Source organism: Hypomesus nipponensis, chromosome 15, assembly GCF_054491055.1.
Source record: "Hypomesus nipponensis isolate SF chromosome 15, ASM5449105v1, whole genome shotgun sequence".
Lineage (NCBI taxonomy): Eukaryota > Metazoa > Chordata > Actinopteri > Osmeriformes > Osmeridae > Hypomesus > Hypomesus nipponensis.
The window spans coordinates 18,878,678-18,900,000 of record NC_140375.1 but is presented as its reverse complement, the minus strand read 5'-3'; the positions used below and the strand labels follow the sequence as shown (position 1 = coordinate 18,900,000).

General features: G+C 51.7%; 1 protein-coding gene across 1 annotated transcript; it reads right to left on the bottom strand.

Moving 5' to 3' along the window:
* Nucleotides 1-5,909: 5,909 nt before the first annotated feature.
* On the bottom strand, nucleotides 5,910-21,167 carry igsf10 (immunoglobulin superfamily, member 10). Its single transcript, XM_084675116.1, has 9 exons — nucleotides 20,971-21,167; nucleotides 20,568-20,697; nucleotides 18,811-19,201; nucleotides 17,295-18,077; nucleotides 15,209-17,092; nucleotides 13,283-15,067; nucleotides 11,472-12,375; nucleotides 9,288-9,657; nucleotides 5,910-8,690 (listed from the first exon to the last, which is right to left on the bottom strand). The coding sequence occupies exons 1-9, from the start codon at nucleotides 21,165-21,167 to the stop codon at nucleotides 7,140-7,142; spliced, it is 7,995 nt and encodes a 2,664-aa protein (XP_084531242.1). The 3' UTR covers nucleotides 5,910-7,139.
* Nucleotides 21,168-21,323: the final 156 nt, after the last annotated feature.

The window sequence follows — 21,323 nt, the reverse complement described above, 5'->3', positions numbered from 1 at the left end:
ATTCCCTTTAGGGGACAGAGAGGGTCTGAAAACGCCTGTTTGGCAAGAACATGCCATTGAAATCCCACACAATATCAATATCCACTGGGTTTCATTCTGAAGGCTTATACAGCCTGTCAGCTGAGACATGAAGACGACCTGCAGTGATCCGCATAGAGCTGCCTGTTCTGTAACACTGGGCACGTCCAAGAGAAGACAGCTCTTCCTGAAAGGACATGAGACATGCTGACATGCTAGATGACACGCTGAGGAACCCCTGGTGGTTTGAACTCTGCTAGACCATGCCCCTCTCCCTGGCTGTGAAACCGGAGATGTCATTCTGTTGATAAATGACTGGAGATTTGAATACTGCAACATCATTGATCACGTCACTTCAAAACCACCTCTCCTGCCCCGGGGATACTCTGCATGCATCTCTCCCTCCACCTGCTCCTCTCTCCCCTCCCCCACCTACCTGTCCTCTCGGTCTGTTTGTCCAGGTGCTGTTGGACAGCATGATCCCATCTTCACTCCCCACAGAGAGCATCATGGTGGCCTGCAGGACCTCACGTTGAGCATGTGTGTGTGTGTGTGCGTGTGTGTGTGTGTGTGTGCGAGTGTGTGTGTTTGTGTGTGCATGTGCATGTGCATATGTGTGTGTGTGTATTTTTGCATATTTATTTATTATTTTAGGGCACTTCTAAAGGTGTCCATATGTAATCTGAGGTGTGTGTGTGTGAACGCCGGGCCTCAGGACCTGCTTTGATGTCTTTCCTGATCACTAAGTGGCTCTGGGGATCAAGGAGAAGGCTGTGATTGGCTACATTGGCCCACCTGTTTATGCTCACAGGACCTGTGACACATCTGGAACCAATCAGATCAGAGAGACCCCATGAAAGTACTTCCTGTGCCCCTGAGATATGGGCCCATTAAAACTGTCTCACTAGGACCTGAGTGTGATGAGGTACTCAAACAGGACCTTTCAGAGCTCCTGTGTTTGCTGACTCGAGAGCTGGATAGAATTGTACCTGAACGGTTGTTAGGGGGCTGGAGGATAAGACTGGTCTCTCTGCATTGGCACAGAGACGCTTCAATCCCAGCTTGAAGACACGGCGAAATTCAACCATGCCAGTCTGAAAATATTCTGTAGTGTCTGTGATGTTTCTCTTTGCTTCTCATGAAGGAGCTGCGAGGCACTGACGTGGGGGTCCCGACCCCAGGAATGAAGAGGTCTGGGTGGGCAGCGGGAAGATGAATCTCTCCCTTGTGTCTGGAAGGTGGAGGTGTGGATTCTGGGATGCCGATGTGAAATTCTAACATCACCGCAGATTCTGAGGCGGAGATCCGTGAACAAGTGTGTGAGTGTGTGAGTGTGAGTGTGTGAGTGTGTGAGTGTGTATTGTGTGAGTGTGTGAGTGTGTGAGTGTGAGTGTGTGAGTGTGTGAGTGTGTATTGTGTGAGTGTGTGAGTGTGTGAGTGTGTATTGTGTGAGTGTGTGAGTGTGTGAGTGTGTGAGTGTGTATTGTGTGAGTGTGTGAGTGTGTGAGTGTGTATTGTGTGAGTGTGTGAGTGTGTGAGTGTGTATTGTGTGAGTGTGTGAGTGTGTGAGTGTGTATTGTGTGAGTGTGTGAGTGTGTGAGTGTGTATTGTGTGAGTGTGTGAGTGTGTGAGTGTGAGTGTGTGAGTGTGTATTGTGTGAGTGTGTGAGTGTGAGTGTGAGTGTGTGAGTGTGTGAGTGTGTGAGTGTGTGAGTGTGTGAGTGTGTGAGTGTGTATTGTGTGAGTGTGTGAGTGTGTGAGTGTGTATTGTGTGAGTGTGTGAGTGTGTGAGTGTGAGTGTGTGAGTGTGTATTGTGTGAGTGTGTGAGTGTGAGTGTGAGTGTGTATTGTGTGAGTGTGTGAGTGTGAGTGTGAGTGTGTGAGTGTGTGAGTGTGTGAGTGTGTGAGTGTGTGAGTGTGTGAGTGTGTGAGTGTGTGAGTGTGTGAGTGTGTGAGTGTGTGAGTGTGTATTGTGTGAGTGTGTATTGTGTGAGTGTGTGAGTGTGTGAGTGTGTGAGTGTGTATTGTGTGAGTGTGTGAGTGTGTGAGTGTGTGAGTGTGTGAGTGTGTATTGTGGCCAAACTAAGCGTGTGGTCAACCCTTTTCCTTCTTTGAGTTTCACTCACACTAGTTGTGAAGTTTAAAGATTGTGAGACACAACATGTTTCAGCCCGTATATCCATGACAACAGTGTGGTCATATCAACAGGATCTCGGGCCAATATCTCTCCTGCTCTCACCACGTTCCAACTTTCCATGTTCAGGTTTTCGGAAACTTCTGGAGCTTAAAAGGGTTTGGGATGTTGTTTGTTGAGGAACTGCTGCCAGAGACCAGAAATATGTCTCACCCCACGCTCCCTCCTCCATCTACTTAGACTTGCTCTGTTTTTTCGCCATGATTTCTCAATAACTTCTAAGATCTTTCATTCTCCTTGCCAGCACTGGCGTGCACCCTTAGTCGCTACGGAAACCGCTAAGCACTTCTAAATGTTTCCAACCCTGCTCCTGGAGAGATACCCTCCTGTAGGGTTACACTCCAACCCTGCTCCTGGAGAGATACCCTCCTGTAGGGTTACACTCCAACCCTGCTCCTGGAGAGATACCCTCCTGTAGGGTTACACTCCAACCCTGCTCCTGGAGAGATACTCTCCTGTAGGGTTACCCTCCAACCCTGCTCCTGGAGAGATACCCTCCTGTAGGGTTACACTCCAACCCTGCTCCTGGAGAGATACCCTCCTGTAGGGTTACACTCCAACCCTGCTCCTGGAGAGATACCCTCCTGTAGGGTTACACTCCAACCCTGCTCCTGGAGAGATACCCTCCTGTAGGGTTACACTCCAACCCTGCTCCTGGAGAGATACTCTCCTGTAGGGTTACCCTCCAACCCTGCTCCTGGAGAGATACCCTCCTGTAGGGTTGCACTCCAACCCTGCTCCTGGAGAGATACCCTCCTGTAGGGTTACACTCCAACCCTGCTCCTGGAGAGATACTCTCCTGTAGGGTTACCCTCCAACCCTGCTCCTGGAGAGATACCCTCCTGTAGGGTTGCACTCCAACCCTGCTCCTGGAGAGATACCCTCCTGTAGGGTTACCCTCCAACCCTGCTCCTGGAGAGATACCCTCCTGTAGGGTTACACTCCAACCCTGCTCCTGGAGAGATACCCTCCTGTAGGGTTACCCTCCAACCCTGCTCCTGGAGAGATACCCTCCTGTAGGGTTGCACTCCAACCCTGCTCCTGGAGAGATACCCTCCTGTAGGGTTACACTCCAACCCTGCTCCTGGAGAGATACCCTCCTGTAGGGTTACCCTCCAACCCTGCTCCTGGAGAGATACCCTCCTGTAGGGTTGCACTCCAACCCTGCTCCTGGAGAGATACCCTCCTGTAGGGTTACACTCCAACCCTGCTCCTGGAGAGATACCCTCCTGTAGGGTTACACTCCAACCCTGCTCCTGGAGAGATACCCTCCTGTAGGGTTACACTCCAACCCTGCTCCTGGAGATCTGTGTAATCTCGTCCATAAACAGGCAAAGACCGCTGAGGGTGTGATGAGGTCACATGGGTCACCATCCAGGGGTCGATGATGAGCGTTTGAACTGAGGCCGGGGTCGTCCAGGGTTCAGCTCATCAATCACCCAGGCCCTGCAGGCTGCTCTGTGGGCTGCTCCAGGGACCAGGATAGAAAACAAACAGACGTGGGATCATACAGGAGGGCTGCCGTGAGGAGGGGGAGCATGGGCCAGGCTGCCCTGCCTTTGGTGTACCGGGCCTGGGGGGCAGATCTCTTGATTAGGCCCCTGCCCTGGAGACTGGTAGGTTGAAAGTATAAATAAACTCCCCCAAAAGTTTTGAAAAAATTCGGTCGATTAATCCTCCCCTTTAATAATCGGTATTGTATTTTATATTGTTGGAAAGCCTGATTAGTCACCTTTACAACGAGGTACAACTTGTAAGGATCGTGCATTTGTGGAATGAGCAACACAGCTATCCGTGTGGGTAGCGGCCCCAAAAAAATGAGCCCAAATCCCCTGCAATATTCTTCCGTTGGTATTCACTCTCGTTTTGAGTTGCTTGGTGGATTGGATAATTGTAATCTCCCACAGTAATAAGGAAAAAACAGCACATATTGCCAATTTTTACACTGTGAGGGACCTCAGTAGCATGTGGAAGATCCATACGCAGCCACAACAGCTTGGCACCTCCTCATGCCGGTCACCAGCCTGGTCACACACTGCTGTGGGATGGCATCCCATTCCTCAACCAGGATTTGTCGCAGGTCACCAACACGTTTGCGTTGGTCACTCTGGCACGTACAGCACGCCCAAGCTGATCCCACTTGAAGCTCAAAACGAGAGTGAACACCAACAGAAGAATATTGCAGGGGATTTTGGCAAATTCTTCTGGGCCGCTACACACACGGTTAGCTGTGTTGCTCATTCCACAAATGCACAGTCCTTACAAGTTGTACCTCATTGTAAAGGTGACGAATCAGGCTTTCCAACAATACAAAATACAATACCGATTGGTATTATTAAAGGGGAAACTGAAATAATGTTTCAGAACTTTTTTGAGGAGTTTATGTTAGAATCATGGATTTTTCTTTAATGAATTATTTAAAAGTACATACATGAAATGAAATGTAACTTACATAACAATGAATCTTTCTTAGAGTGGGCACACATGCACACACACACAGACTAAATACATTCTTGCCTGGTTGTAAGTTAACATTTGCAAGTATTTATTTGTCCTTTTCACTGTGGCAATCAGGGGAATGAGGGTAGAGGGATGAGGATGGGAAAATCCCATGTTTAGGTTTGAGCAGCCACTGGAAGATAAACTCCTTCAGCTCTCACAACTACAACCCCAAACTGAAACAACATACAAACCCAGATCCTCCTCAGGTCAAGGTCTCCATGAATAATCAGTCGCATACAACTGTCTGGTTTGTTCTGGGCGCCATTTTGCCAGACTGGTTAATTGCGTGTGATTTGTCTTCCCTCGTTCCCATGACAGCAGTTTCTCCTAACACGGGCCCATGGCCCACATCTTTATAGAAGAGAATTCCTCTCCTTCTCCTTCCTGTCTGGGCCGTATGGCACCACTCTGGGCTGAGTCCTGTCTACAAAGTGAAGACAAAACATTATAATACATGTATATATCTATATATATAGATCTGTTGGGGAACAACCAACTCCTAAGTGACCAGTAGTGTCGCTTGGTCTGACTGCTCAGGACTGAGTCCCGAGTAGTAAGAACATACAGAAATAAATATACATTTTATGTATTTATATAATTTTGTCAGTTGAATTTTGAACCGCCTATTCCGCCTGACAGATGTTTTGGACAGACAGTGTTGTCATGGTGATGGTAGGTCAAATTTAAGTCAACAGGAGCAACAAAGTTCTTCTCCTACGTATTCTAGATGAGCGTCATTAAAACGAGACCTTAAATAGTTGCAATTTACTCACAAAATTGCTTCCAGTTGTTGGCGTCTTCTTTACAGATGGAATATTCCTGTTAAGACGTAAGCTGGTTTAGAACGATTGTTCTTCATGTACGAGACTCGCTGGAGTGTGTGTGTGTGTGTGTGTGAGAGAGAGAGTGAGTGTGTTTGAGTGTGTGTGAGTGTGTGTGTCAGAGTGCTTGAGTGTGTGTGGTCTCTGCTCCAACTCATCATCCTGTCACCCTGGCAACATAAGCAACCTGACCTCTCTTCTCTCTGGTCGAAAATACCAGACCTTTTGGCCTTCTGGTCATCCCCTGCTCCCTCCTCTCCATTCTGACCCAAACAAGCTTGAACACAAACAGCTCAACTCCTTAGGGATTCTGCAGATTTATATTTTCAAAACACAAAGAAAAAAGCTACATGCAGAATTCAAAGACATGACACAAATTCCACTGTGTTTAATGTATTTTCCTGGGTATCACAAATTGCATATATACATTTCCGTAAAGTAAATATTTTCTACAAAATATGTTATTAAATGAAGGGAATACTGTGTAGTTGTATGAAGTCTGAACATGAACAATGTCAAATGAACACCAATGCCAGTGAGAATACATACCAAGAGAATGGCAGGACATTCAGATTATCATGGTGAGGACAACAAAAAAAGCAATTACCAGACAAAGTTCATTGCAGAGAAACCAAATAAAGAAATGTGAAGACACTGCATACTGGTCCAGTGTAAAATTGATGCTAATATTTATATTGTGTCTTTTACTATTCAAGCTCTGTTCATATGGTAAGGAAAGTTTGATTTCTGACGGATAGAAAAATAGCTTTCTCCTTCTATGAACGTGTCTATTGTCCTTGTTTCACTGCAGCGGTTTCGGTCACAAAACCTTGAGTCACGAGACGTAAACATGCCGAGTCTGTGGGGGTGGAGTCCCCCAGAGCGCACTTCTCTTTCTCGCTCTCACTTCTTCGTGGGCTGTAATTTCATCCTTGTTTGCAGCAGTGTCTGGAAGAAAACGCTACGTAGCTTGGCCGTCCGGCCCTCCTTTTAATAAACAGTCCAAATGAAAACCACTCTGAGGTTTCCAGACCCCTGACTTCCACCTTATGACAAGAATAACACCTCTCGCCTTCCCAGAGTTCCTGGCAGAGAACAGGGCTTTCTCTGTACAGTTTCTCCTCCTCCTCTTCCCTCGTCCCTTTGTTCATTCCTTTTGTTCGCCGGGAGAGTAGAAGCGATCCAGTCCAACTGTTCCACAAGCTCTGATCCTCACAGATCCACACACGGAAAACAAGCTCACTCTGGCGACATAGTGTATAATACAGGAGACGCTGAAAGATAAGCATTGGAGCAGGTTCTTGGCTGTTCATAGTTTTTATACTGGCGTGTCCATACTGGCGTATCCACACTCCTAATCCACACTCTATATCCACCCTCCTAATCCACACTCTATATCCACCCTCCTAATCCACACTCTATATTCACCCTCCTAATCCACACTCTATATCCACACTCCTAATCCACACTCTATATTCACCCTCCTAATCCACACTCTATATCCACACTATATATCCACACTCTATATCCATACTCCTTTCCCCACCCTCCTCATCTACACTCATTATCCATCCTTTGTATCCACCCTCCTCCTCAGCCTGTCTCTCACAGCACTCTCAGGTATGTGACCCGCGTGTCTGAGCCCAGGTGATTCTTGGCCAGGCACTTGTAGGTGCCGGAGTCTGAGGCGATGGGTCTCTGGATGATGAGGGTTCCCTGGGGGTGTAGCAGCTCGCTGCCCCGGGGACGCCCCTGGCTCGCGGCCGACAGCACCGAGTGGTCAGGAAGCTCCCAGGATACTTCCGGCTTGGGAATCCCGATGGCGGCGCAGATGAGCTGGACAGGCGCCCCAGCCGCCGCCCTCACGGTGGGGGGCGGGCCCGTGGTGATGCGGGGCGGGTAGGCGATGATGATGACGGGGACGGTGAGGACAGCCTCACCGGCTTCGTTCCTCGCCCGGCAGACGTAGTTCCCCCGGTCGTGGAGGGTGGTGTCCTTCACCACCAGGGTGCCGTTCTCCATCAGCTGGTGCCGACCCTGGACCTGCGGCCGGGCCAGAGTGTGGCCTCCTGGGACTGTCCAGAAGATGCTGGGCCTGGGACTGCCGTCCGCCAGACAGTGCAGGAAGAGGGGATCCCCGGACACGCTGCGGATGATCCCCCGGGGGCGGGTGAGGATGTACGGCTTCTGGCCCACCTCCAGGACAATCAGCTTCTCGATGTAGCCGATGGAGTTCTTGGCCGAGCAACGATACTTCCCAGCATCCTCCTTGCTGGGGTTGTAGATGACGAAAGTGCCGTCGTTGCCCTGACGATGCCGCGGGCCTCGCTCGGGGCCGGGGGCGAAGCGGCTTCCGTTGGGCAGCAGCCAGGTGATCTCCGGGGTGGGGTGTCCGTCGGCGGTGCAGTTGAGCACGGTGGTTTTCCCCGTGCGGGTCACGACGCGCTCGTTGAAGGGGTTCTTGAAGATGGGCCGTCTGAGCGAGGTCGTGACCTCCAGCTGCACTGCCATCACTGCCTCCCCACCATCGTTCCTCGCCATGCAGATGAACTCCGCTGTGTCCGTCGGACGCACGTTCCGGAACTCCAGCGTCCCGTTGGGGTGCACGACGATCCTGCTGCCGTAGTACGGAGCCGTGAGGAAGATGTTGTCCGGCATGATCCAGGTAATCTTCGGAGGCGGCTCTCCCTCGGCTTTGCAGTCGATTAGCTTCCTGGAGTATTTGGCGGCAGTGTCCTTCACCACCGTCCTGTTCCGGTAGTATCCGTTGATCACCGGAGGGTTTCCGTCAACGTCCAGCTTGTACACCTTGCTGTCGTCTCCGGCTGTGTTGCGGGCCATGCACACGTACTCGCCGGCGTCCACCGGCTTGGCGTCCCTGATATCCAGCGAGCCGTTCACATGCATGAGGTAGCGCTCGTTGGAGGCTGCGATCATGTCGTTGGTCGGCAGCATCCACAGGATCTTGGGTTTGGGCTCGCCGGCCGCCTCGCAGTCGAAGCGGATGTTGTCCCCGGGCGCCACCTTGGCGTAGGTCCTGCTGGGTGTGCGTATCCGCGGGGCGGCCGTAAGCACGGTGATGTGGACGTGCATCTCGTCCTTCCCCAGACGGTTCTCAGCATAGCAGGTGTAGTCGCCCTCCTCCGAGATGCCCACCTGAAAGGGAAGTACAGGTTAATGACTGGAAGCTGCTAGCAACAGACAGGAAGTTAGCTGTCCCTGACAGGAAGCTGCTTGGTGAAAACAAGTTTGGAAAAAAAAGTTTGGAAAGGTAGAAAGATTATTTTTGGAAAAAACGTAAAAAAATATGGTTTCTGAAGGTTGAATTTATATATTTTTTTATAAAGTTAAATGTTTTGGGGGGGGAAAGGTTGACATTTTTGGGGGAAAAAAAGTTAGGAAAAATCGTCTAGAAGGTTTTCAAAAAAACGTTTGGAAAAAACGTTTTAAAAGGTTGATTTTTTTTTTTTTTATACAATGTTTGGGAATTGTTTTTAGAAAGGTTGATTATTTGGGGGGGAATACACACTCATACATTCATGCACATCTGCACACACACACAAACATTTTGTAACATACACACACTTCACCCTATCAGACAGGAAGAATTAAAGCGATTCAAAACTTTTTTCTCACTTACACTCCTACCGCCCGCCCGCCCGCCCTCACTCCCTTTTTCAGTTTGAATTTTCAAAAGTTTTCTCAAAAACTATAGATAAATTTGGAGGGAGGGAGCTGACTTCCCTGACTCACCTGGTTCAGGTAGAGAGTCCCGTTATCAAACAGGATGAAGCGCTTTGAGCGCCCTCCTCCGCCGCTGCTGCTGTCAGACTGCAGGGCGCTGTTGACCAGTGTGCCGTCGGGGAGCCCCCAGGAGATCTCAGGCTCAGGTGCCCCGGAGGCCTTGCAGTCCACCCTCAGGTCGTTCCCATACGGCACCTGCTTCTTGCCGTACACCTTGGGCTCGATCCTGGCAGGCTTCATGGCCACGTAGACCTTCATCAGCTGGAGGTCGTCCCCCATGGCGTTGCGGGCCACGCACAGGTAGTCTCCGGAGTCCTTGTCGTTGACAGTATTGATGATCAGGGTGCCGTTGTCCAGGACCTGGATCCTGCTGCCCATTCTGGGGAACGAGAAAAGAAAACCATGGAATCATTCTCACGAAAGCAACAAACCACAACCACACAAAAAAGGAATGAGTCTGTGGTTCTCGTTAACTCTGTATTCTTAACCAGCGCAGTACTTTTACGTAAACAATCATCAGCATTTTGTTCTGTGGAACTGTGCCATGTGTCGAACTGAAACAGGGGAACAAACTTTCTATTTTGATTTAACATTCTGCTGAGTCAGCAGCTGTCATGTCATCACATGTAGCCTGTGAAATGAGTTTTCCTCCTGTGGAGCTTATGTGCACATGCTTTGTGCTTCTCTTCATCTCCATGAAGCACACAGGGACTGTGTCACTCTGTCTCAACCTGTCAGCCTCAGAGCACATCACCAGCAGCATGTATCATCTGCGGCTGTCTCGCATCAAGGCCACCAGCATCTCATTATAAGGCTCACTGTGGAACTCTCACACTCTTCTCTGAATGAGTTGTTACTGGAATAAAAACAGATTTGAAATGTTGCCATCTTGTTTCTTGGGAAAATGCAATGTTTCATGTTCTGGCTTGTTGAGAATCGTTGGTAAGTGAGAAGAGATAGAGAGAGAAGAGTTGGCCTGGAAACCTTTACTAGTTTTCACTGTGAGCTTATGACTCGTCATTAAAATACAGCATTTGGCAGGATGTCATCTGGAGTTTGTTGGAATGTTTGAATCCACACAGTTATCACAGCTCATTGACATGCAGCCCGTTGATTTGCTGGAAAAGCATCTGCTTAAAGCTAATACCAGGCTCTCTCTGAATGACAATTACAAGGGGAGATTTACATTAGACTGTTTCTAAAACCCATAGTTGAATCTTATACTCATTACTGAACGGAAATACATTTTTCAGAATAAAAAGCAGATTAAAAATGTTCTCGCTACTAAAGTATTCTGTAAAGGCATAGTGATGTTAATAACTGGAATATCCGACGATGGACCTAAAATGTAGGATTGTAAACTAACAGAAATTCCTCAAAAAGAAGAAAAAAGGTTCCATCTTTCACAACGACCCCCAGTGTTTAGGTTGTTAAATTTTAAATATCCAGTTTATATTCCAATGGCTTCTTTAATCACCCTAAGTCTGCTTCCATTGGGACCCAATCTGATTTGATTGAGCGCTAAGTCTGTGAATTCAAGGAGCACTGTATCTCATTGTGCCTCCTCCGATTTGGAGAGCAGGGCTTTGACTAATCCTCAGATATAAACACTAACACCATTATCCCGTACCTTAGGGAATCACCAACAGGGCAGGAAACAGAAAATGAGGGAAAATAGAAACTTGAAACCCGAACTTCACTATGAAAACTGGAATACTTCTGCGGTTTAAATAATGGTGCAGTTATCCCAAGAGATCCCAAGATATATTTCCACGCAATGTGTTCAGTTTATGCCAGAGAGATTGAGTGCAATTCAAAGAAGAAGTCTCTCTGTCTCCATTCCAGGTTTCTCAACTCTGTTAAACTGTGTGTCCCCATGGCGTGAACGGAGACTGGGTCCAGCCTGCTCAGAAGAAGCAGAGATCCCTCTGGAGAAACAACCTCAGCTATTTGAGGGCTGCTCACCATTAATACACCACAGTCCTGAGCTAATACTTTACACATGGTTTCCTGTGTGTGAATGTGTTTTTGTCTGGTACACTACATGTGTGACTGAGTGTCAGGTAAGTGTATGACTGTGTGTGTGTGTGTCTGGGACAGTAAGTCTGTGAGTGTGTGTGCCGTGTCATGCACAGTGAGTGTGTTTTATGCACGGTAAATATGTGAGTGTGTGTATGCTGTGTGTCTCAGCACCTGTGCTTCTGTTGCACCACAGCCTTGGAGGGCAGTCTCCAGATGATGGAGGGTTTGGGGTCTCCGCTGGCTGAGCAGTTCATCCTTAGCTGCTCTCCGTACTCCAGCTCCGTCCTGCGCCGCGACGCCTCCACGATCCGGGGAGCCGCCTCCCTCTCCTCTATCGCCAGGGTAACCACACGACGCTCCGAGCCCGTGGAGCTGGTGGCGATGCACTCGTACGTCCCGCCGTCCGTGACCGCCACGTCCTCCAATAGGAGGGTCCCATTAAGGAACACAGACACCCTGGGGTCAGGAGATGTCCTTCGGGGGCGGACCACAGAGCCGTCAAACAGCACCCAGTGCACCGTGGGCTGAGGGCTGCCCTGGCCGGTGCAGGCCAGCCACAGGGCCTGGCCTGCCTCTGCCTTCACCTGCTGCCGCTTGTCCTCCAGGATGCCAGGGGGCGCTGCCACCACCTGCAGTCTGACCGTGGCTGTGTCTGCCCCTGCCGGGTTGCTCGCGATGCACTTGTAGTGACCCCGATCGTAGACGGTCACATGCTGGATGACCAGGGTGCCGTCCGGGGTCACCCACACCCGGTCCTGGTTGGAGTGGTGACCTCTGACTTGCGTGCGGTTAGCCAGGATCCAGGACACCAGCGGAGTGGGCCGACCCTCGGCCTTGCAGGTCATCTCCACCTTCCCCCCCGAGTGGGACTGGATCTCCCTCAAGTGGGGCTCCAGGATGCGGGAGGGGTAGGCCACCACCGACAGCATTACCAGGAGCTTGGCGGAGCCCTGGGGGTTCTCCGCCAAGCACAGGTACTGACCGCGGTCCTTGATGTTGGCGTTCTGGATGGACAGGGTGCCATTCTTGAACACTTCAAACTTTCCCATCCGACCTGTGATTGTTATTGTGCTCCCTGTCAGAGATAGAGAGAGAGACAGAAAGAGAGACAGGGAGACAGACAAAGACAGAGACAGAGAACAGAGAAACATACATTAACAGAAATTCATAGATATAAACATAAACTCATTATATATTCTTTTTTTCAAGATAGATTTGCAGTCAGACCTTAGCGACGTGTCTCCTCCCTACCTGTGCTTGAGGATAACCTGTCCCACCTGTGCTTGAGGATAACCTGTCCTACCTGTGCTTGAGGATAACCTCTCCTACCTGTGCTTGAGGATAACCTCTCCTACCCGTGCTTGAGGATAACCTCTTTATACCTGTGCTTGAGGATAACCTGTCCTACCTGTGCTTGAGGATAACCTCTCCTACCTGTGCTTGAGGATAACCTCTTTATACCTGTGCTTGAGGATAACCTGTCCTACCTGTGCTTGAGGATAACCTCTCCTACCTGTGATTGAGGAGAACCTCTCCTACCTGTGCTTGAGGAGAACCTCTCCTACCTGTGCTTGAGGATAACCTCTTCTACCTGTGCTTGAGGATAACCTCTCCTACCTGTGCTTGAGGATAACCTCTCCTACCTGTGCTTGAGGAGAACCTCTCCTACCTGTGCTTGAGGATAACCTGTCCTACATGTGCTTGAGGATAACCTGTCCCACCTGTGCTTGAGGATAACCTGTCCTACCTGTGCTTGAGGATAACCTCTCCTACCTGTACTTGAGGATAACCTCTCCTACCTGTGCTTGAGGATAACCTCTTTATACCTGTGCTTGAGGATAACCTGTCCTACCTGTGCTTGAGGATAACCTCTCTTACCTGTGATTGAGGAGAACCTCTCCTACCTGTGCTTGAGGATAACCTCTTCTACCTGTGCTTGAGGATAACCTCTCCTACCTGTGCTTGAGGATAACCTCTCCTACCTGTGCTTGAGGAGAACCTCTTCCAGCTGATGGACGGCTCAGGGTTGCCTGTCGTCTCACATGGCAGGAAGGCGTTGGAGTTGGAGAGGACGGTGTAACTGGCGGCGTTGCCCCCGACTATCCTGGGCTTGCTAAGCAGGCTGTCCGTGGAAGGCTCGAAGCCCACGATGTTAGACGTGGTGGTCTCGTATCCAGTGATGTGGTTGTAGGCGTTGGAGATGGTGTTGTCTATGTCCTGCCTGCTGTAGGGCCGCTGGGTGCTGCTGTGGCCCTGCTCAGCTGTCAGGACCGTCAGGGTGTCAAAGGTCATGGTCTTTTCCTCTTGTCCTCTTGGTCTAATGGACATGGTGGGCCTGGGTCTTTGGATCAGGGTCCTCTGTGTGGGCCGGCCGCCCTCTCTGTCTGGGGGTGGCCTGGCGTTGCTGTTCCCCCTGATGGTGTTGCTGTAAGTTCTGGTGGTGGTGTAGGGCCTATATGTTGTTGTGGGGTGGGGCGTAGTAGAGGTGGTTGGGAGTCTGGTGAAGGCTGGTGGTCGGCTGGTTGAGGGCTCCCTCCAGTTGCCGTAGTAGGGGTCAGTGGACACGGTCACGGCTGACCGCTCAGCCTCTCTGGAGGGTGTGTACAGGGGCTTGGACAAAGAGACAGTGTGCTGAGGCATTCTAGTGGTCAACATGGTGGTCTCCATGGTCTCCATGGTGGTTTCCATGGTGGTTTCCATGGTAGTCTCCATGGTGGTTTCCATAGTGGTTTCCATGGTGGTTTCCATGGTGGTTTCCATGGTAGTCTCCATGGTGGTTTCCATAGTGGTTTCCATGGTGGTTTCCATGGTGGTTTCCATGGTGGTGGCAGCTTCTGTTGTGCTGGTGGGAGCTTTGGTGGTTGTGGTAGACTTCCTGAAAGGCCTCCTACCCCTGAATCCCCTCCTCGTCCACCCTGACCCTCCTCCTTTGGGTCTACGATTACCCCCAAACCGGCGCAAGGGGGACCGCCCTGACACCTCTGATTCCAACCCAGAGGAGGAAGCCTCATCAGGGGCCTCTCCAGGGGGGGGCTGGGCGGTGGGCGGGGAGGGGATGGTGTGAGTCTCCAGGGAGGTGCTGGGTGAAGGAGTCGTGGTCTTCCAGTGAGAGGGAGGCTTGGAAGTGGTCGAAAGCAGAGTCTCCGGGTCCGAGGAGAAGGAGTCTTCGTAGTCGTTGCCAGAGGACGCATCTGGGTTCCCCACCTCTCTCCCTGGTGGAGCCGCGGTCACAGGTTCAGACAGGGCATCCACTGTGGGAAGCTTGGTTGTGGTTGTGGTCGTTGTTGCGGTTGTTGGTTTGACCGTCCTTGAGCTCCCTGTGGCGTTCGGTGGTCTGACTGGCTTGCGTAACCTGTCCAGTATCTCCTTTTTCCTGTCCCTGCCACCAAACAGCCTGTCCCAGGGGATTCGACCCCGGATCACCTTAGAGGCAGCGGTGGTGGTTGTGGTGATTCTGGAGGTCCCGGGTTCATCTGTCATGTAAGGATCTGGTGTGGGGTCGGCCTCCGGGGCATCAGCTGAGGTAATGTAGCCACTGGAGACCTCCAGCCTGGCCTGGGGCTGGTTGGAGGGAGGGTGGGTGGAGGGGGGCTGGGGGGTGGAGGGGGGCTGGGGGGTGGAGGGGGGCTGGGGGGTGGAGGGGGGCTGGGGGGTGGAGGGGGGCTGGGGGGTGGAGGGGTCAGAGTATGGAGAAGTGACAGTGGATGATGTCGCCTCCGTCAGGCCACTATTCTTCCTCTTTCCATCCTCATCACATTCACCACACTCTGAAAGAAAAATACACTTTCATAAAAACTTTTCCCAATTAATTCCCAATTTACTGCGTTGCAAATCACTACAGACTGGCGTGATACCAGAAATCATAAATCAAACATATTCATCCCAGTCACAAACACCGTTCAGCCTACCTGTGGTGAGCTCCACGCTAAACGGCACCGTTCTGTTGCCTTGCTTCTTCCCGGACGGCTGCTTGAGCTTGTCCAGGAACGACTGGATGTCAGTGATCCTGTTGGGCTTGATGATCCTCCTCCTCCCAGGGCCCCTCCTGCGGCCCCCTCCCTGAGCCCCCTTCTTGGGGGGGATGATGTGTATCTGCTGGCGGGAGATGATAGTGGACCCGGCCGGCAGGCGTGGGGACTTGATTCTCTGGGTGGTGTGGAAGGTGATCTCATCCTGCTGCCTCTCGGTGGTCGTTATGGCCGTGAAGGTGGTCTGGCTGTCGGGGTCCGTGGATGAGTGGACAATGGGGCCCGAGGGGAGCCCAGGGCCGTCCATCATGGGAGTGACGTTGGGGTCAGTGAGGAACGTCAGGGTGGTTCCGCTGCCGGAGATGGAGGTGGAGGTTTCGGGGTCAGTGCGGGGGCCTCCTGAGAACAGGAGCTGGGTAATGTCGGAGGTGTTGGTCACTGTGAGGCGGAGGGTGACGGGCCGCTTGCTGCTCGTACTCTTCTCCAGAGCATAGCTCTCGCTGGCTTCTCTGCGGTGTGGACTGGTGGTATGTGAAGTGACTGCATTGTTCACACTCCTGGTGGCATCCCCCGGTAGAAGGGTGAATGTAGACTTGATGGGTGTGGCATCAGACTGAGTCTGCGACTCTGTTGTCTGTGTGTCCGTTGACGTGGTAAAGCTCGGCTGGTGGCTGTCTGGATCCCTGGATGTTGCCGTGACACTGGTTTGACCGTTTTCTGCGTCTGGCGTAACATGATTCTGACTGCTCTCCGTGGTTGCCATAGATTCAGTCTGACTGTAGAATTGCTGTTTGCTCACAGCCTCAGTCGCTGTTGCTATGGTGCTGTCGTGAGTGTTTTCCATAGTTGGCTTTATGGTTCTGAGTGGCATAACAGGCTCTCCCTGAGGTAGACCCTCCGCAGAGCCTTCTTCTCCATCCCCAGAAATCCCAAGGTCGGACACATTTCCATCCCTGTCAGTCTTGGCCAGGGTTCCACCTTGAGCCTTTTTCATGAACTCTGCAAACATCCGGGGGTCCACTTTCCTGGAGGTTTTGTCAAAGACCCTCCTGTGGCTCCCTGTCCGCCTGCTGTTGCCGGAACCCTTCCTCCGTCCTCCCAGCCTGCCCCCAGACCCCCTGCCGTGGGGCCTGTGTCTGGGATAGGGCCGATCTGAGGTGAGAGTCCTGGACTCCTGACTGGTCCTGTCAGAGGGCGTCTCACTGAGAGACATGCCAGGCTCGTCCTGCACACTGGGATCAACCTCCACTTCCACCCCAGAGCCCTCCCCATCCCCCTCCGCCTCTTCATGCAATCCCTGACCCGTCACGGTGACCTGCGACACCAGCAGGTCTGCTCCCAGGTGATTAGCCGCCAGGCACCTGTAGAACCCTCGGTCCTGGCCAGTCAGCTGCAGGATCCCCAGGGTTCCGTTGTCATAGAGCTTCCGGTTCTTGTGGGACTTATCCAGCACCGTGTTGTCGGGTAGAACCCACTGGATGGAGGCCTCGGGGCTCCCTGAGGACCCGCAGTCCAGAAGCAGGCCCTGACCCAGCGGCCGTGCAAGCCGAGCCCCGTTCACCTCTACCTCCTCCACGTCAGACGACAGCACCGTGACCCGGAAGCTGAGCATGTCGGCGTCGAGGTAGTTGGTGGCAATGCAGCGGTAGAGGCCGGAGTCTGAGACGTCCGCCCCTCGGAGGATGAGCCTCCCGTCAGCCGTGATCACCACGCGGTGGTCCTCGCTGGTGTAGGGCGCCCGCACCTTGGTGCCGTCCGCCAGGATCCACTCCACTGAGGGCCTGGGCTCCCCCAGGGTCACACACTTCAGCTCCACAACGCCCCCTGGAGACACACCAGCATTCACAGTTTTGTTTTGTTCATTTAGCTTCACGGTTTTATCCAAATTGACATACAAATATTAAGTATTAAGTAAAAAATATTAAGATGTCATGACGTTGCAACAGCAAGGACTTTCTGAGAAGAGACTTGAACGACAAGGCAAAATCACTCTTCTAAACAGAGACACTTAGAAACCAAAACAAACCTATGAGGACGGCGTGTTCCGTCTTGGTCAGGTTGTCTCGCCTGATCATGGTCCAGCTGTAGCGATCCTTCTTCAGGGGTCCGCTCTCCACCCTCAGGTTGACCACTGACTGGTACTTTATATGCAGGGTGGAGAATGTGGTTGTGGTGCGGTCCAGCTGAAAGCTTATCTCTCCTTGCATCAGCCAGGCTGGAGAAGCCTTGACCTCAGCCTCAACGTCAGTATGGATGTCCTCGCCTCCCTGGTCGGGCCTCACCTGGTCGGGCCTCACCTGCCTGTAGCGGTACACCATCTCCGGGCTCCTGGCCAGCATCAGGCCTCGCTCCAGCCTCAAGGCCGTGTCGCTGTAGGTGGCCAGGATGCGCCACAGCGGCTGAATGTGTTCATGATCGATGTTGCAGACCAGAGACGTGGAGATGCTAGCGGTTAGCATGGTGACATTAGCTTCTCCCTCCTCCTCCACGGTCAGAGCCAGGTCCTCCATGGCGGAGGGCCTCTGGATGGTGCAGGAAAGGCTGGCGTCGTTCTGGAACTGGTCCGTCAGGTTCATATGGAGGGACCCGATGGGGGCGATGAAGTCCCGGGAGGAGACAGAGGTGTAGTCACCCTCTTCCAGGGTGAAGTTGCTCAGCTTCAGATGGGACTGAATCCAGGGCTTGGAGCAGGAGAAAGCCTCGCTGGGGAGCTGGGCCATGTTTCTGCCCTGGGAGGCGGTCGGAGTGTCACAGACAGGGCAGAGCTGGCCCCGGGGGGATTTCCTGTCCCGTTTGCATTTCAGCACACCTGGGGAAACATTCAAGACATGGTGTCTGAGAGAGAGGGAGCAGAGGAAACTAAAGAGAGGGAGGGCGAGGGAGGGAGGGAGATCGAGATGATCCTTCAAACAAGTCGAGCCCTGTCTTCACTCAGGATTTATCTGTCGTCTTTGGACAGGCATGCATTTCCTGCTGGACTCCTTCCCACGCAACATTAGCTTACAGACAAATAGAGTTTTGTGTTGAGTAAGATGCTAGTGGTGAGGTAGAGGCATCTTCATTCCATGCGTGTGGAGATTCCACCAGATGTGTCTGGTCTGATGCTGCTGTATCTCATGATGCATTTCATGTGCAGTAAACCTGCCAACGTGCCTGTGCCCGGTCGTATAAAACATCTAAAGGACTTTACACGAGGGAGGAATCCTTCATGCCTATCTTGGAACACAGTATGACTCAAAGCTTTCCATTCCTCCACAGGTTTGGGGAGAGGGAACATCCTGATGCTAAGCAAAGGCAATCCCCTGTAATCATGTCAGGTCGTCTAACTCTCCCATCCTGTTGCTGGCAGTTTCTCAACTTACGGGGAGTACAATCCTGTTCTTGGAGAGACAACTTCCTTTAGGTGTTGTTGATAAATACTAACTTCTATTTCAAGTGTAACTACATTGTTATTGCTATAGCTATGTAGTTATGTGATTGTTATAATCCTCTTCATGCAAAGTATTTCTCAACGTAAAACGGAACCAAACATGTTCCCTCACCTGCGTTCCTCTGCACCCAGACGGGGAACCATTCCATACGGCAGTCACATGACCACGGGTTGCCATGGAGAAAGACGTTCTCCAACTGAGCGCATCCAGAGAACACGTCGGCAGGGAGGCTGGAGAGCGCGTTGTCCGACAGGTGGATGTTCCTGACGGAGGACACCTTGAACACCTGGCTGTGTCTCAGGGTCACAAAGGTGTCAGCATGGAGCTGCTGGAGAAGGTTCCCCTCCAGGTGAACGAGCTGCAGTGCGGTCAGGCCGTAGAAGGCCTCGGGGTGCAGGAACTCGATGCGGTTGTGATCCATGTGGAGTCTGATCAGGCTCTGTAGGCCTCTGAACGTCTCCTTGCGTATCTCCCTCACCTGGTTGTAGCTCATCTTCAGGACCTGAGAGACGTGAAAGAGGACACACAGTCACTACAGAAGAGGCTTGTGTGAGGAGGGAGAGCGAGGGAGAGCGAGGGAGAGGGAGGGAGAGCGAGGGAGAGCGAGGGAGAGGGAGAGCGAGGGAGAGCGAGGGAGAGGGAGAGCGAGGGAGAGCGAGGCAGAGTGAGGGAGAGCGAGGGAGAGGGAGAGCGAGGCAGAGTGAGGGAGAGCGAGGGAGAGCGAGGGAGAGCGAGGGAGAGCGAGGGAGAGGGAGAGCGAGGGAGAGGGAGAGCGATGGAGAGGGAGAGCGAGGGAGAGGGAGAGCGAGGGAGAGCGAGGGAGAGCGAGGGAGAGCGAGGGAGAGCGAGGGAAAGCGAGGGAGAGGGAGAGCGAGGGAGAGCGAGGCAGAGTGAGGGAGAGCGAGAGAGAGGGAGAGCGAGGGAGAGCGAGGGTTTTTTATTAACGGCCTCTAGCATTAAAGAGGAAAAACAAATCTCAGTTTCAGCTCAAATATGATTTCTGGTCAAAAATTGAGGGTGAAGGATTTTTGAAATAATTATACATTTTGAAGCTCCCTCAAACGCTTGAAGTGGTACATGAACATAAAGCTGTTCTCACTCATAACCTCTCCCTGGGATAACTCGAACATTCACTCATTAGTCACAAATTCCTGTAAAGGTTTTTGAGGGGAAAACTGTTGGGATTTACAACCAAATGTTCTTTGACTCAAACATATATCCTTGTGTGTGTATACTTGGCCCATAAAGCTAATGCTGATTCTGATTCAAACAAGGCATGCTGAGTTTAGCCATGTGTGAGTAATGATCGTAGGGGTATAACGAAAAAATAAAGGTTTTGGAGTTCAGTTACACTTTAAAGAAGAGATTTATGGGTCACAGTTAACATCCTGGGAGTGAAAGTGTGTCGCTAACGACCGTATTTCAGTCAGGCCCATCGCTGCTGAGAGACATTTCTCCTGTAACGTCTGACTGGAAACAGGGCTGGGGTTGAGCGGAGGGGAGCCATCTGGGAGTGCTTCATATATCAGATGCTGTGAAAAGTACAAAGCTGGTCTACGCAAAAGTGTTGTTAGGAAACGCTGTCCAAGTTTTTTTCTTTTTCTTATGAATTTCCTCAACTGTCTTCAGAGCCTACAACTGTCTTTGAACCGAAGAGAAAAGCATGTACATGCATTAGCACCGTGAACCCCATGCTGTGAATGAGCTCATCTTCACAGTTTCCTATAATTTTTTTCTAGCACCCCAAGCCTGGAGACGATTCTCTCTCCTCAAGGAACCTTTCACATGCTCCACGGCGAGAGGAGAGGATGATTCACCTTGGCGGATGATCGGAGCGTGGTTTGGTCATGTCTGGAAGGGTTGTGTACCTGTAAGGACTGGAGGTCTTGGAAGGCCCTGTCTTGGATGCTGTGGATGGTGTTGCTGTGAAGCATGAGAAGCTCCAGGTGGACCAGCCCAGACAGATCACTCTCTCTCAGCTCAGTTATGCTGTTGTAGCTGCAGACAGGACAGAAACTGTGTCAGAGCTCATCACTCTACTCACTGAGACTGCAGGGGAAAGTCTTTTCATTCCTCATGGAGATGAAAATAGAGAAGGGGGGGGGGGGAGAGAGAGTGAGGAGGAGAGGGGGTGGGGGGGTGGGCATGAGTTTTAGAAAGTGTGCGTGTGTTTGAGAAAGAGTGTGTGTGTGTGTCTGTGAGAGAGAGAGGGAGAGAAGGAGGGAGAGAGAGAGACACAGAGACAGATTACAGAGAGACTATTTCCCTCACCCTAGGTTAATTCGTTCCACAGACGGCTGGATCTGGCGCGGTATTGCGGTCAGGTATCTGAAGGTGCAATGCACTTCGCTGGGAACGTAACACGCGCATGGTTTCGGGCAGGCGCAACTTCCCGGTAGCAAAGAGGCCAAGACAAACAGAGCGTTCAGCAGCGACCGCCGCAGGTATGAGGGGCCGCCAGCGCTCATTCTGGAGAAGAAAGGCTTCTCACTCGGTTATGGTTGAGGGGGGGGGGGGGGCTGCGTCTCTTTTCCTCTCATTAACGAGAACCTGCTGGTAAGAACGACATGGATCAGCAGAGAAGAGCGGATGTTTTATACAAACTCAAACCCAATACAAATACT